At 50.5% G+C, this 12,734-nt stretch overlaps 1 protein-coding gene across 1 annotated transcript; it reads left to right on the top strand.

Moving 5' to 3' along the window:
- Positions 1-245: 245 nt before the first annotated feature.
- Positions 246-10,565, top strand: C6H10orf95 (chromosome 6 C10orf95 homolog). The gene is made up of 2 exons (XM_075423624.1): positions 246-389; positions 9,053-10,565. Exon 2 carries the CDS (start codon positions 9,116-9,118, stop codon positions 9,788-9,790), a length of 675 nt encoding a protein of 224 aa, XP_075279739.1. The 5' UTR covers positions 246-389; positions 9,053-9,115; the 3' UTR covers positions 9,791-10,565.
- The last annotated feature ends 2,169 nt before the right edge of the window (positions 10,566-12,734 follow it).

Below are 12,734 nucleotides of genomic sequence, written 5' to 3'. Positions count from 1 at the left end.
ATGTCTGAAGCAACTCTTGCAGGGTAGAATCTTGCAAGGCCAGCCATGCCATATCAGTAATACCATGTAAGGCTGAGATTGCCTAGGTAACCCTATTGGAAATGCTAGGCTTGGTTACGGATGTAGCAGATCAGAGACCAATAGGGAAGAAGTGATTAGGGGTGGATTATCTATTTGGGATGAGACTGGTTGGAGGAAGGGAGGCGTGAGCTTGGCAGAAAAGTGGATCCTGAAATGAGAGAAACAGGGAATAAGGAATGAAGAGATGAAGGAAGGTGGGCTCAGCTGACTGCAGGAGACATCTGCAGATGGCAGTGAAGCCTGAGGACCTAAACCCACTGGGATGCTGGAGTGATGTGCCTTGGACAACTTGCTGGACTCTCCATCAGGTCTATGTTGGGAAGGCTTCGTGTGGGAGGGCAGAGCAAAGAGGGGTAGACTTGCACCCTGGGACTGAGTGGTGTGGGAGGGAAGGGTGATGCAGCTGTAACTCAACAGCAGTCATGTGTGGTTCATAAGACTTGATTAGTAGCTTCATAGTTGTGTGCAAAATGATATAAATAACCATGAGGTACTAGTGGTGTGTTAATGAGGTTGTTGATAATTCAGTTGATCTGTTGATGTGATTGACTGATAGAAGTTAATCTCCTTTGTTGGTTGTCTCAAGACTGCAGTCTGAAGGGGAACAGCTGGGCAGAAGAAGTGACAGCTGCGGGTTTGTGCAAGATCTCCCAGTTTGGAAGCCTGAGCTAACTGACATGGATCTTCTCTTTGAAGAAGAATGTGGATGGAGATGATGGATATCAGATGAACTTTTGAGTGAGGGGAGGAGGGGGCTCTGTTTGTGCAGGCTGTGTTCTAACATGGAAGGGATCACTGGGACTGTGAACACTATAAAGTACAGATTAAAACATGCTTGATTAAAGACAAAAGTAGTATTTAGATACAGAGCTGTGTCTTGGAAAGGGTTTAGATCAGAAAAGGTGGTGGCTTTTGGTAGGGCTGACAGGGATCCTGAGAGATGGGACACAGAGATTTGAACCTCAGGTGAGGAAGACCTCTGATGCAAAAGTTGCCTGCAGTAGTTACTAGGTAGATGAAGCTGGTGGTGGTGGTAGCTTTAACACAGCAGTTAGGCTATGCTGAAAGGAGGACATGTCAAGAAAGGAGAAAGCTTGGAGTGTGTTTGAAATCTAGACCCTGGTGCAGCAGACATCTCTACCCAGGGAGAGGCTGAAGGGGTGACGGGGTTGGGATCACCTCGGCAGCAGGCAGGGGTGGTTTCCAGAGTCTGGCCCACTGACGCGGTGGCCCTGTGTTAACACTAACCACGTTTTATTCTTGGCAGCGCAGCTGTCTCAGACCTGCTGTGTTATCCAGCAGCTGCAGGGAGAGTAGGAGGAGTGGCTGCTCCCAGCATCTGTCAGCAGTGAGTTGCATTTTAACCGCTATTTGAGCAGAGTTATGCAAGGGGGTGGTTTTTAGATCACCGGAGTCAAGTGAAGACTTGCTCTGCAATGACTAGGGCTTTTCCTGGTGTACAGACCTCTGAAATGAATGCCAGACCCAGACTAGATTTCAGTGCTTTCTGGGAATGCTGCTTTGAATAGCTGAAACAGATCTACTCCCCCTTCAAAGGGCTTGTGTAAGGGTTGAGTGACTGTAATGTGTATTAACGGCTATTTCTGCAGCTGCCAGTGCCAGCTGGAGCATTTTTCTTTGTGGTGCACTAGTTAACAGCAGAGTTCAGAGGGAGCAGGGTGAGGACTGAGGTCTCCTGGCCTCAGAAGTGAAATCCTCCCCCTTGAAGAGATTGTTCCTAGTGTGAGAGCTGGGAGTGGTTCTGAGCCCACCTCTCAGAGGGGAGCATCAAGTGCAGTAGGTCTTGCATGAATGCCCTCTGGGCAGGGTGTCAGCTTGCTTCCCCTTGAGAGGGAGATTGGTGTGTCTGAGGTCCTCTAGGCTGTCCACCCCAAAAGGAGCTCTGGTATCAGCTGTGCTCATGGTGTCTTTCTAGTTGTCTCGGGCAGCTGCAAGAGTTCGGACAGTGAAGATGTTTCCTGATGGAAAGGTCCTTCTTGTGGTGTGGGGGGAGGCTGGGTCAGATCTGCAGATTGCTGGGGGAGTTGCTCAGGCCGTGTAAGTGGGGTGTGGGAAGGGGATGAGGCTGCTTGCAGAACTGCATCTGGTGCCAGTGGTACCCCTTAGTGTGCCAGAGGAGTATACGTGCATCTTGCTGGCTGAAGAGCCCTGTAGACCAGGATTTTGGCACTCTACAAAGCCTACAGACTGATGCTCAGCTGTGCTCACAAAGCTAATTTTTTTGTTAGATGGGCTCATTGATGAGCAGGTGAAGCACTTGGTCCAGTCTGGAAACCTGGGCTGCTCATGCTGCTGCCAAGGTGAGGGTGTCACCCCTTGGCCACTGCTCCTGTCCAGCTCTGGACTCCAGGAGCAAGGGGGGGTGGTGGAGGCCAGCCATCTCCCTCGCTCTGCTGCCCTGTGCTGCTGCTTTATTTGATGTTGCCATAATAGCTCCTTTTGGCAAAATGTACAAAACTGCATTAACATTAATATGACACTTCTAATCTCTCTCAAACCCTTTCCACCTTGTGGCTTTACTGCTCTTTGGCGAATCATTAAGCTTTCATTCAAAGTATCTGCTCTTCTCTGCAAAGTTGTTTTTTTTTTCTCCCCCCATGGGCTGTTTTCAAGCTGCTTTCAGTATCAGTTACCTTCCTTTTCATGTTACTGCTAGACAGCACAAGGCAGCGTGGCAAATAGCCTCACCCCTTTTCTGAGAAGCAGACACTGTGTGTTCTCCTGCCTTGTCAAACTTTCCGTCTAGAAATATCTGAGAGGATCAGTGTAAGGAGACACGGGCGTGTTATAGCTGCCCAGGTCCTGGTACGCAGTGCCTGCAGGAAGCAGGTTGCTGCTGCAAGCACTGTGGCTTTACAGAAGATGAATTGCATGCAGGAACCTGTGCTGGCACTCGGGGCACGAGTCTGACGCAGAGAGCTCCTCCGGAGCTGGCCTGCTGTGCCACTGAGTGTGGAGCTGGCAGGCTGCTGTGCTCTGTGCTGCTGGGCAGGCCACAGGGCTGCAGTGGGTGAGCAGGAGTGGGGCAGAAATGGCCCTGCTTCAGCTGAGCCCACTACACAGTGTCTTTCTCTGTTTCTAGATGCTGTGAGAACTTGTCCCTTCCAGGAAGCCAGCCCTCCCCTCTGGTTGTGGTGGGCTTTGCCTGGCAAATGGGAGGCGAGACCTGTTCTCTGCCACCCTGGCTTGTACTGTTGTTAATCAGCTACTGCCTTGTGGCACCTAGTTGTACTAGGCATGATGTAGTAACCACTTGTGGAAGTATTTAGTACTCCTTGGAGTGCTTTGCTGGGACAGTGTCGGTTTGCTTTTCTCTTGGAGAGTGCAGCAAAAACCTGTGGTACTGTTTCACCTTCGGGCCTGGGGGAGTGTGTGTGCAAAATTCAAAAGTGCTTCCATGATTAAGCAGCACTGGTGTGAGAGTCTGCTTCCCTAGGTGAAAATTAAGGCCCAAAAGGACCCAGCTTGCAACGAGCTGTTGCACTTGAATTCCCGTGTTGCTGCCAGGCACATCTGGCTGAGTGAGAGCATCCCCTTTAGGAAGGCAGCAGAGTGACTGTGTCCTAAGGGTCAGTACTGGTGATGGAGGAGCAGAGCTATAGCGCTGTGCTGCATGGCGCTCTGTGCTTCTCTCCCACCTCCCCAAGAAGCACTTGAGAGTCTTCTCCTGGGTGAGTCTTTCTTCAAAGACCTCTTATGTTCGCAATAGCGGGGGTGGAAGTGAAAAGACATAAATGAGAAATCTCTTTGCTGTAATCCTCTCCATGCTCTGTCTCTAGCTACTAGAATGCTGGATAAGCGTGTGGAACCCTGACACCAGAGCTGTGAAGGGCAAACCTTAGATCTGAGTAGGTTTGGTTTTAACCTCTCACTTCCAGAACAGTCCTTGAAATTTTGGTTGGTTTTTTTTTTTTCCCAAGGGAGGTGTTTGCCAAAGCCTTGTCAGATGACAACAATTTTGCAGAGTCTGCTCAAAATGGGGCGACTAACTGGAAATAACTTGTGACTTCTTCATCCCTTGGTTAGGGGAAAATGTTGCTTTTTCAGTACTCATCCCAGTACCCTTGGGAGTTGCTACAGAGAAATGGCAACAGATCTGTGGTTTTTGTGGGGTTTGGAGGAGAACAGGGCAGGAAGAAAGCTAGAAAGAAGAGTCTGAAGGTTTGGGTGCTGCAACAGTGAAGAGGTAGCTTGGTGGGATCATAGAATGGTTTGAGTTGGGAGGGACCTTAAAGATTATCTAGTTACACCCCATTCTCTTCATTTGGGAGCTGATCACAGGGCTGTGGCACGAGGAAAGAATAGTCTTGGTCAACCCTTAGAGTAAAACAGATGACGCTGTCCTCTCCTGTGGGCTGAATGTCTTTACAGTTGTATTGGCTTTCAGTATGTTCCCTAAGGAAGCATCTAAACCTGTTCAAACTGCCAGCCTGACCTGAGGACCAAGCTACCTTTCGTTGCTGCTTCAGGTGGACAAAAGACTTGGTGATGCTCATTGAACTGTCTGTCGTGGTGAAACCAATCTTTCCAAATGTGCGAGATACTTGTATGAAGTTTCACATGTTGGGTACTGTGGCACACCTTGTATGTTGGTCTGTCTATGCTATAGTCAGGCTCATTTTACTCTCCTACAGACTGTGCAGTCTGGCATGGGCTTGAATATTTATATCTTCCTCTGTCTTCTGCAGCTCACTGTGGTTTTTGTGCTCCACAACTACCTAAACGGAAAACTCCCCAGATTCAAAGCTAGCTTGGATGACAGTAAAGCTCTACTTTCCTGAGACTTGTCCAGCAAAGCCATGGTCTTCTGTAATGCTAGGAAGTAGTTTCTGATGCTTTAGATACTAGAACAGCCCTACCAGCCTTGGGCATTTCTGTGTTAACTCATGGTGGATTCATCACCCGCAGTAACTGCGTAATAGAGTGGTGAAACAAAATCTTCTCTGTACTTGAGCTATCAAGTGTACTCTCTGGTTTTGTATTGCAAACATTGCTTGATTGTTCCATAGCAACTCTGTCTGGGTCGGCTGGCACCGAAGCATGCTTTGCTCGGCAGATCAAGCATTTTGGAAGCTGTGGTGTCAGTCTCTTCAACCTGCACCAAGACGTGTGAGGAGGGAGAGGCCCTGCCAGATGGCTGGGCGGTGGGTGAGGGAATTGCTGGAGTCAGCTCTGGCAAGCCTGGGAAGAGTCTGAAATATCATGTTCTCACCAAGCAGAGATGATAATCTCATTTCAGATGGCTGTGACCTTCTTGGGAGTTTTCTTTCCTTTTTTGTGCCTGGCTTCTCATTCAGCTCCAGCCAAGTGGGGTTGAACCCTTTTCCAACAAGGTTAAAACTGCTGGAAACGCTTGAAGGGAGAGACTGCCTCGTCTCTCACTGCAGACTTTCTTACTGGGTTGGTGCCTCGTTGCTCCCTGATGGCAACCACAGCTCCCAGTGCCCTGGCTGGGGAGGCTTGGCTCCCAGGTGCAGCGTGGTGCCTGCCTGTCCACCCTTTCAGTCTGTGCCACCAAGGAGCTGGTGTATACTGACAGCTGTCAGTGGCTCTGGGGGCAAGGGAGGCATTTGGCAGAGCTCAAGCTTTAAGGACTCTTTTGCCCTTTCCTGCTCAGAACATCCAGATGTCAGGCAATGGATGTGGTGATTCCCCCCACCCCTCAAGCCATAGCAGAGCTTGAAATTGGAGCAAGGGAAGACAGTGGATGGTAGCCTGAAGAGATGGATCATGCAGTATCCCCTTTCCCATTCTGGTCTTACATCCAACAGCCTCCAGCTCCTGAAGAGCAGGGGAGAGAGCTGGGGGCTGTTGGGTATTTACTTCCAAAGCCCAGTGGCACTGGAGAGACAAGGGAAGTAGGAGCAGGTAGAGAGGAAGGGGACAAGACACTGAATGGATGTTGGACCCTTTCCTCAAGGAGTACCACTAGGTAATGCTGGTGTTTCAGGGTTGGTTTTCTTTTTAAGCATCTGGCTTTTGATGCCTTCCAGCCATCAGATGGCCTAACAAAAGATCACGCTCCTGGCAAACCCTGTTTTCCCTGAAGCACTGCTTGCTCTTGCTTCCTGGTGAGCATGAGACAGGACCAGGCAAGCTGGTACTGGTGCTCCCAAAGCCCTCTCCTTCTGTACACATGGATTTGTCACACCCTGGCTCAGCGCTGCGGAGTCTAGCAGGGCTATGCTCCAGCTGTGGTCTCCCAAAGCCTGCCTCGGGAAGCTGAAGCAGCCTGAAGGTCAATATGAACAACAGGCACTGCTGTGATGGTGGGGTAAACCATGTTGTTGGCCCCTGGGAGCACAAGGCTGCAGCTCTGGAGGGGCTGGGCAGGAGCCCGGTGCCTCCTGCATGTGAAAACTTTGCTGCAGCACACCTAATGGTTTGGAGCAGTGCTGTACCCTGTGGTCCAGGAGCTGGGATTTGGGCCCTTGTGCTTGTGAAGGTAAGGTCAGGGTAGTCCCAAGAGCTCTGTTGCTCAGGCGTGCAGGGAGAGCAGCAGAGTCCGGACAGCACCACGCAGCTGGGCAGTGGGGCCCAGGGAGAGCAAAGCCAGCCAGAGCCCCAGCCATGGAGCCAAGGCTTGCCCTGACAGGTTTGCAAGCTGCCTCTGAGGCTGTGAAGTGCTGTCTGCACTGTGTCAGCTGCTGACACTCTCCTCCCCAGTGATCTGCTTCCAGGGAGATGTCTTCACTTCTGCAGTGGGGCATGTGACAGTGCTGCCCTGAAGGGCTCCCGGCCCTGCTTAATCCTCATCTCATTCTGTCCCTTATTTCTTTGGTTTGCTTCCTTGTGTGGCCATCTTGCCTGGCTGAGCCACCAGCTTCTTCCCCTTGTTTTCCAGTGCAAAACCAAAGCAATTGATATCTGTGCTCGGGCTGCCTCAGTGCTAAAACCTGAGTGATGTAGATGGCCTGTTACCCCCTTCTCCTCCCCCATGTACTGAGGAAGGCCCATGAGTACTGGTGCTGCCATCCAAAATGCAGGGTGCTGTAGTTGATGGGAGAGAGAACACTTGCAGTTTTTGAGCAAGAGCTGGTCAACAGCTACCTGAGATAATGGCTTCCCTAGGGCTGCCCAAATAGACATGAAGCAGCACACTGATCCAGCAGGAAGGGTAATACGGGCTTGCTTTGTTTTGCTCAATGGATGCGACAGCTACGTGGTCTCTCTGCAGAGGATAGATCTATGGAGATTATCCTGGGATCTCAGTAGGGATGCAGTGTTGAACTGGATTAAAAGAGGCACTGAGACTGATTTTTTAAGAAGAGCCTGTTTATTTCATTTACCCCCCTCATGCTGCCATTGACATACAGTACCCCTCTGGGTTTTTGTGGTGGTTCTGAGTAAGTTAGGCATGCAATGTGTGTGGTAACTAGCTAATAATCTCACTTCAATAAAGGTCTAATGAAGTGTGCGCAAACAGGGTGCAGTGGAGCTCCTTGCTGCAGGAGGCTCAGCTCTAAACCTCTTCAGAGTGGTCAGGCAAACTCTGGAAGAGACATTTAGGAGCCCTCAAGCACAGAGGCACACCCAGCCCTGTCCTTGCCTGGTGAGTGCCTGAGAGATGCTCTGTTGTAAGCTGGGCTAAATGCAGGAAGCATCTCACTATGCCTGCTCTCCTCCTCCCAAACACCCACTAGTGAGCTGCAGCTCTTGTTTAAGCATACTGCCTGGTCTTGTCTAATACTCTAGTGCTGTTCTGCTCAGCAGGTAGACTTCTAGCTCTGCACGCGTGGCAAAAGCAGTCTTGAGCCTAGTGCAGATGATTAACCTCAAGGGACAGGAACAACTTGTGCTGGTTAGAATTAAAAAAACAAACAACCCTCCATTGTGCAGTACCCAGTAGTGCTTGTGGCAGGCATGTTCTTAGAGGACTGCCAAATTTCCTATTAGGCTGGAGGAAAGCACTGAGCTGAGGGATGAGTTTCATCTTACCTTCTTGGTCAACACCTGTGTGAGAGTAACTCTGTAGTTAAGGCTGAAGCAAAGAGAGCCTACAGGATCTGAACTCAGCAGGAAAAAATCTCGCTGCCTTTAGTTCTGTGTATGGCCTTTTCCTGTCTCTGGTAGTAAACTTCTTTAACAACCCCGTGCTTTGTACAGCTTCCCTTCCTGCCCTTGGGGAGAGGACAGTGAGTCACGGGAGGACATTGCTTAATGCCCTGGAGAGCGCTTGGATTCTCTGGTGAGGGCAGGCTAGGAACAAATTCAGCTGTGGGTCAGGGTTGCTCAAGGTGAATGCACACTTAAATGTGAATGATGACTAGTGAGACCAAAATGAGATCTCTTTACATGAGAACTTGTCAGAGGAAATGTAGATGTGCCCGGATTTTCCTCTGAAAACAAATAGTAGGCACAGCTCTTGTTTGCGTATCAAAACAGAAGCAGGGCTTTGGGCGGATGGGGAGAGAGTCAAGGACAGTTGAAGATATTTTTTTTTTAATTTAAGATCTTGTTTGGGCAGGATGGCAGCTGAAATGATTGCAGCCGGGTTGGGCTGTGTCCGCTTTCCTCTCTTTGCCTGCTTGCTTTATTTTTGGACTTCTTTCATTTGTGCTTGCCTTCTTCGTTTTTATGCCTGCTCAAGAGTCTCTAGCTTCTTGCAGTCTGTCTTGCTGCCTCCCAGAAGTGCAAAAGTGTGTCATGAGGATGTGAGGCCATCTCTTCTGCCCTCAGTGGTTTTTACGCCAGCTTGTTCCTGTCCCTGTAACTCTGAGGCCTGGGTGGGTTAAATGATGAGTCTCCTGAGCAGCTAACAGGCACTTGCTGGCAGTGTGGCTCTGGTTGTTCTTGGTATGTCACTGCCCCTGCAAGCTGCAGATGCAGGGAGCTCCTTTTATTAATTAGTTGGTATGCTTACAGTGCTAGGTGTATCTCCTTATTCAGCCTGGTTCTGGAATGTATAGAACAAATGTAAATTGCTTCTCTTCCCCTCCTGTCCTCACAGCTTTTGAGACTTAGAAACTGCTCTGGAGAAATGTGCCCTGTGTAAAACCACAGCTCCTGTACCATGTACCAGTCTGGCTTTGTGCCACGGGAGTATTACCCAACTGTGATCCCACCTTCTGCCTACACCTACCCACCACTGCGGACTGGGAGAGCAGAAGACATGACCAGCTCCATGATGTTCCCTCCCATCCACATGCACAACTTCTACAGCCGACCCATCACCTTTGTGGTGGACCGGAATGGCTACCCTGACTACACAGGAGGTCCGGTGGAGTACCATCATCTCTACAGTGCTTCCAATCCCTACTTCCGTCCATACTACACCTGGCACTTCCCTGCCATGGTCCCCATCCCTCTCTACAATCCCTATGCAAACTACAATCCCTACGCTGCTTACCAGAGGTCAGATCAGTATCGAGACACATGGCCAGAAGGCTTCACGATGAGAGGGGAGCTTCAATGGGGGAAGCTTGGAAAGGTGTTTGGGCCGAGGAAAGACCTCCCAGAATTTGTGAAGGATGATCTCCGGAGGGTTTATGGCACCTACCCACGGACCAGTGTCTCCATAACCTATCGGAAAGGGGAGTTCTTGGTCAAGGGAGACCCCAAGGTAGGAGAGCAGGAATACGCAGTGGAAAAAAAAGTCATCCAGCAGGCTGTGACCCCCAGTGCCAGTGAGGCAGATGACAGTGGTGAGGACCGGAACCGTAAGAAGAAAAAGAAACTGAGACGCTGATGTGGTCAGCCACCTGATGGACAGATGCTCCAGAGCCCTCATGGGAGCCAGTTGGCAGCTGTTACTGATGCAGCGGGCAAATAGCACAAGCAATGGATGCCATCACCTCTTGGCCTTTAACTGTTTCCCATCCTCCACAAGCTTATGGCAACTTCACCCTGTTTGATGCACGATGCCCATCCTGTGAAGAAACCATGTGGCACTTGACTGTCTGTTGGATTAGCTCTTTGGTCCTGGTTTTGAAATGAATGTTTGCTTTGCACTTGGCTTGGTTGAGTGGTCACAGTCATGTGGGGGGATTTCCAGACAGCAGCCCTTGATTAGAAGATGGGCCTCTTCCTACCCTGTCCCAGGGGAGGTCCTGGAAGCTGGCTCCCTTCCTGGCACTCAGTTTAGGAGATCAAAGCAGGATTTCCTCCAGGCTGGGGGCAGTGCGGATCTCAGGAGAGAAGGGTTCTTGAACACTGTAGAGAGCAATTGTCTGCATATCTTGTCACTGCTGTTTATGACCATGCCATTGTGCTTTATCACTGCGCGATGCCTCTACACAGCACTTCCCCTTGCACACTGGCAGAAGATCCTGGGGTACCCATCCTCTTACACCTGGTAACCTGGTGCTCAGTTCTCCTGGCCACGTATCCTTGTTGAATTTGCTTTGAGGCCCTGCTCTGGGTCTGATTCGGTGCTGGCTCCCCAGTGAAGTTACTGGAGTTGTGTGAACCCCAGCACTCCCACAACTTGGTCTCTTGGAAGGGTGGACTTCAAAGAGTTGTGCTGGAAACCTGGAGGGTTGTGAGGGGCTGGGTCTGACTTCCTTGCAAGCTTCTGTACCTTTTAAATGATTATAAATAAACAATAAAAAAAACCTCCAAATGCAAATACTTATACTTCTGGTTTTTAGCTGCCTGACAGCAGTGTCTCCTGTCAACAACTTGTAACCTGATCTGATGCCTTTTTGCAGAGTTGGGGGTGACTTGTTGCTCTTGCCCAGGGGTGATGGATTATTCTGCTTGGCAGTACCCTGCCTTACCCCAGTTTGTCTGACAGCTTCCCCTTTGGGGACCAGCAGGGACTTTGTGAGCATACAGGAGAAAAAGGGGACCAGCTCTGTCCCCCTGTAGCCTCCCCTGACATGCTGTGTGGGAGAATGGCCTTCTAATGCAGGAGAGAACTGTGTGCTCTCCATGTGCATAGCAAAGGACAGTGCTTGGGATGCATTAGGAAGAGTGTGGCCAGCAGGTCGAGGGAGGTTCTCCTTCCCCTCTACTCTGCCCTAGTGAGGCCTCATCTGCAGTACTGTGTCCAGTTCTGGGCTCCCCAGTTCAAGAAAGATGAGGAGCTACTGGAGAGAGTCCAGCGGAGGGCTATGAGGATGATGAGGGGACTGGAGCATCTCTCCTATGAGGAGAGGCTGAGGGAGCTGGGCTTGTTCAGCCTGAAGAAGAGAAGGCTGCGAGGGGACCTAATAAATGGTTATAAATATCTGAAGGGTGGGTGTCAGGAGGATGGGGCCAGACTCTTTTCAGTGGTGCCCAGCGACAGGACAAGGGGCAACGGGTGCAAACTGAAGGATAGGAAGTTCCGTCTGAACAGGAGGAAGAACTTCTTCCCTCTGAGGGTAATGGAGCCCTGGAACAGGCTGCCCAGGGAGGTTGTGGAGTCTCCTTCTCTGGAGATATTCAAGACCCACCTGGACAAGGTCCTGTGCAGCCTGCTGTAGGTGACCCTGCTTTGGCAGGGGGGTTGGACTAGATGACCCACAGCGGTCCCTTCCAACCCTGAAGATTTTGTGATTCTGTGAACTTGGAGGCCCTTGGTGGCACTGAATTTCTACGAAGTCAGAGCGAGTGGGTTTTTTTACATTAATGCAACAATTTTTGTTTGTTTAAGCAATTACCAGAAAGTCTTGGCAACTATCTGGATTTCCCCTTCCCTAATCAGCTTCTTGGAAATGGGTTAATGCTGCTGTCAGATAAACCTGCAAGAGGGCTGAAGCAGAAACCTCAGACTGAGCTGATGCTCCTTGGCTGTGTTGCAAGTGGTGGCTGTGGGACTTACTGAACGTGCTAGGAAAGGCCCCCTCTATTGACTGGTGGCCCTTGGTGTTATCCAGTATAGGAAAAATGAGGCAATTCCTGTCTTTTTCTATTTTTTTTCCTCTTTGGCTAAAGAGGACATCATGCACAGGTAGAGCTGTGCAGTTCGATGTTCAGCAGCCTTGCTGCAGCGCTGGCACTGGGCTCCCTGTCCTTCCAGAGCTGCTCCTGGGGGCAGTGGCTTGAGCAGTGAACCCTGGGGCTGCGGGCTAGATCCCTACACGGGCAGTGCAGCACTGGTGGGGTGCTGGAAGGAGTTTCCTCCCCATCCCCTAGAGCTGGTGCAGGGCACAGCTGGGCTGACACAGCTGGATAGTGCCTGCCTTGGGAAGGGTGGTGGGAAGGAGCTGGTTTAGGTCAGATCCTGGAGTGGGTGCAAACCAGCTCTGCTAGGCAAGGTGAGGGGGAGCATGGGGTTTGCCCATCCCCTGTGATGATCAGATGCTGTGTAAATTACCAGGACTTGCACAATAATTTATCCTAAATGACACTCCTCCAGCTACGAAATTCCTGGTGGCAGCTTTGCATCATGTTGTAGTGGAAAATGTCCCCACAACTCACGGTGTGCCAGAGGTACATGATGGATGGGTAGAAAGAGTGCCACAAAAAACTTTTTCCAAGCATGTGTCCTTCCACAAAAACTTTCTCCAAGCATGTGTCCCTGCTGGGGACATCTCTGGGGCCCGTGGGGGGAAAGCAGGCACAACCCTTAGCTTTACCTGTCCTGTCCTGTTTACCTTCTTCAAAGTTTTGTTTGGTTTTGCTGCCTGGACTCTAAACAGGAGCTCACTGGGCACACCCAAGCTGCTGTTCTGACAATGTGTATTTTTAGCGGAGGCTCACAGTCG

This window comes from Opisthocomus hoazin, chromosome 6, assembly GCF_030867145.1.
Source record: "Opisthocomus hoazin isolate bOpiHoa1 chromosome 6, bOpiHoa1.hap1, whole genome shotgun sequence".
In the NCBI taxonomy this organism is placed as follows: Eukaryota; Metazoa; Chordata; class Aves; order Opisthocomiformes; family Opisthocomidae; genus Opisthocomus; species Opisthocomus hoazin.
The sequence above is the reverse complement of the archived record's forward strand: the minus strand, read 5'-3'. Positions and strand labels throughout refer to the sequence as shown.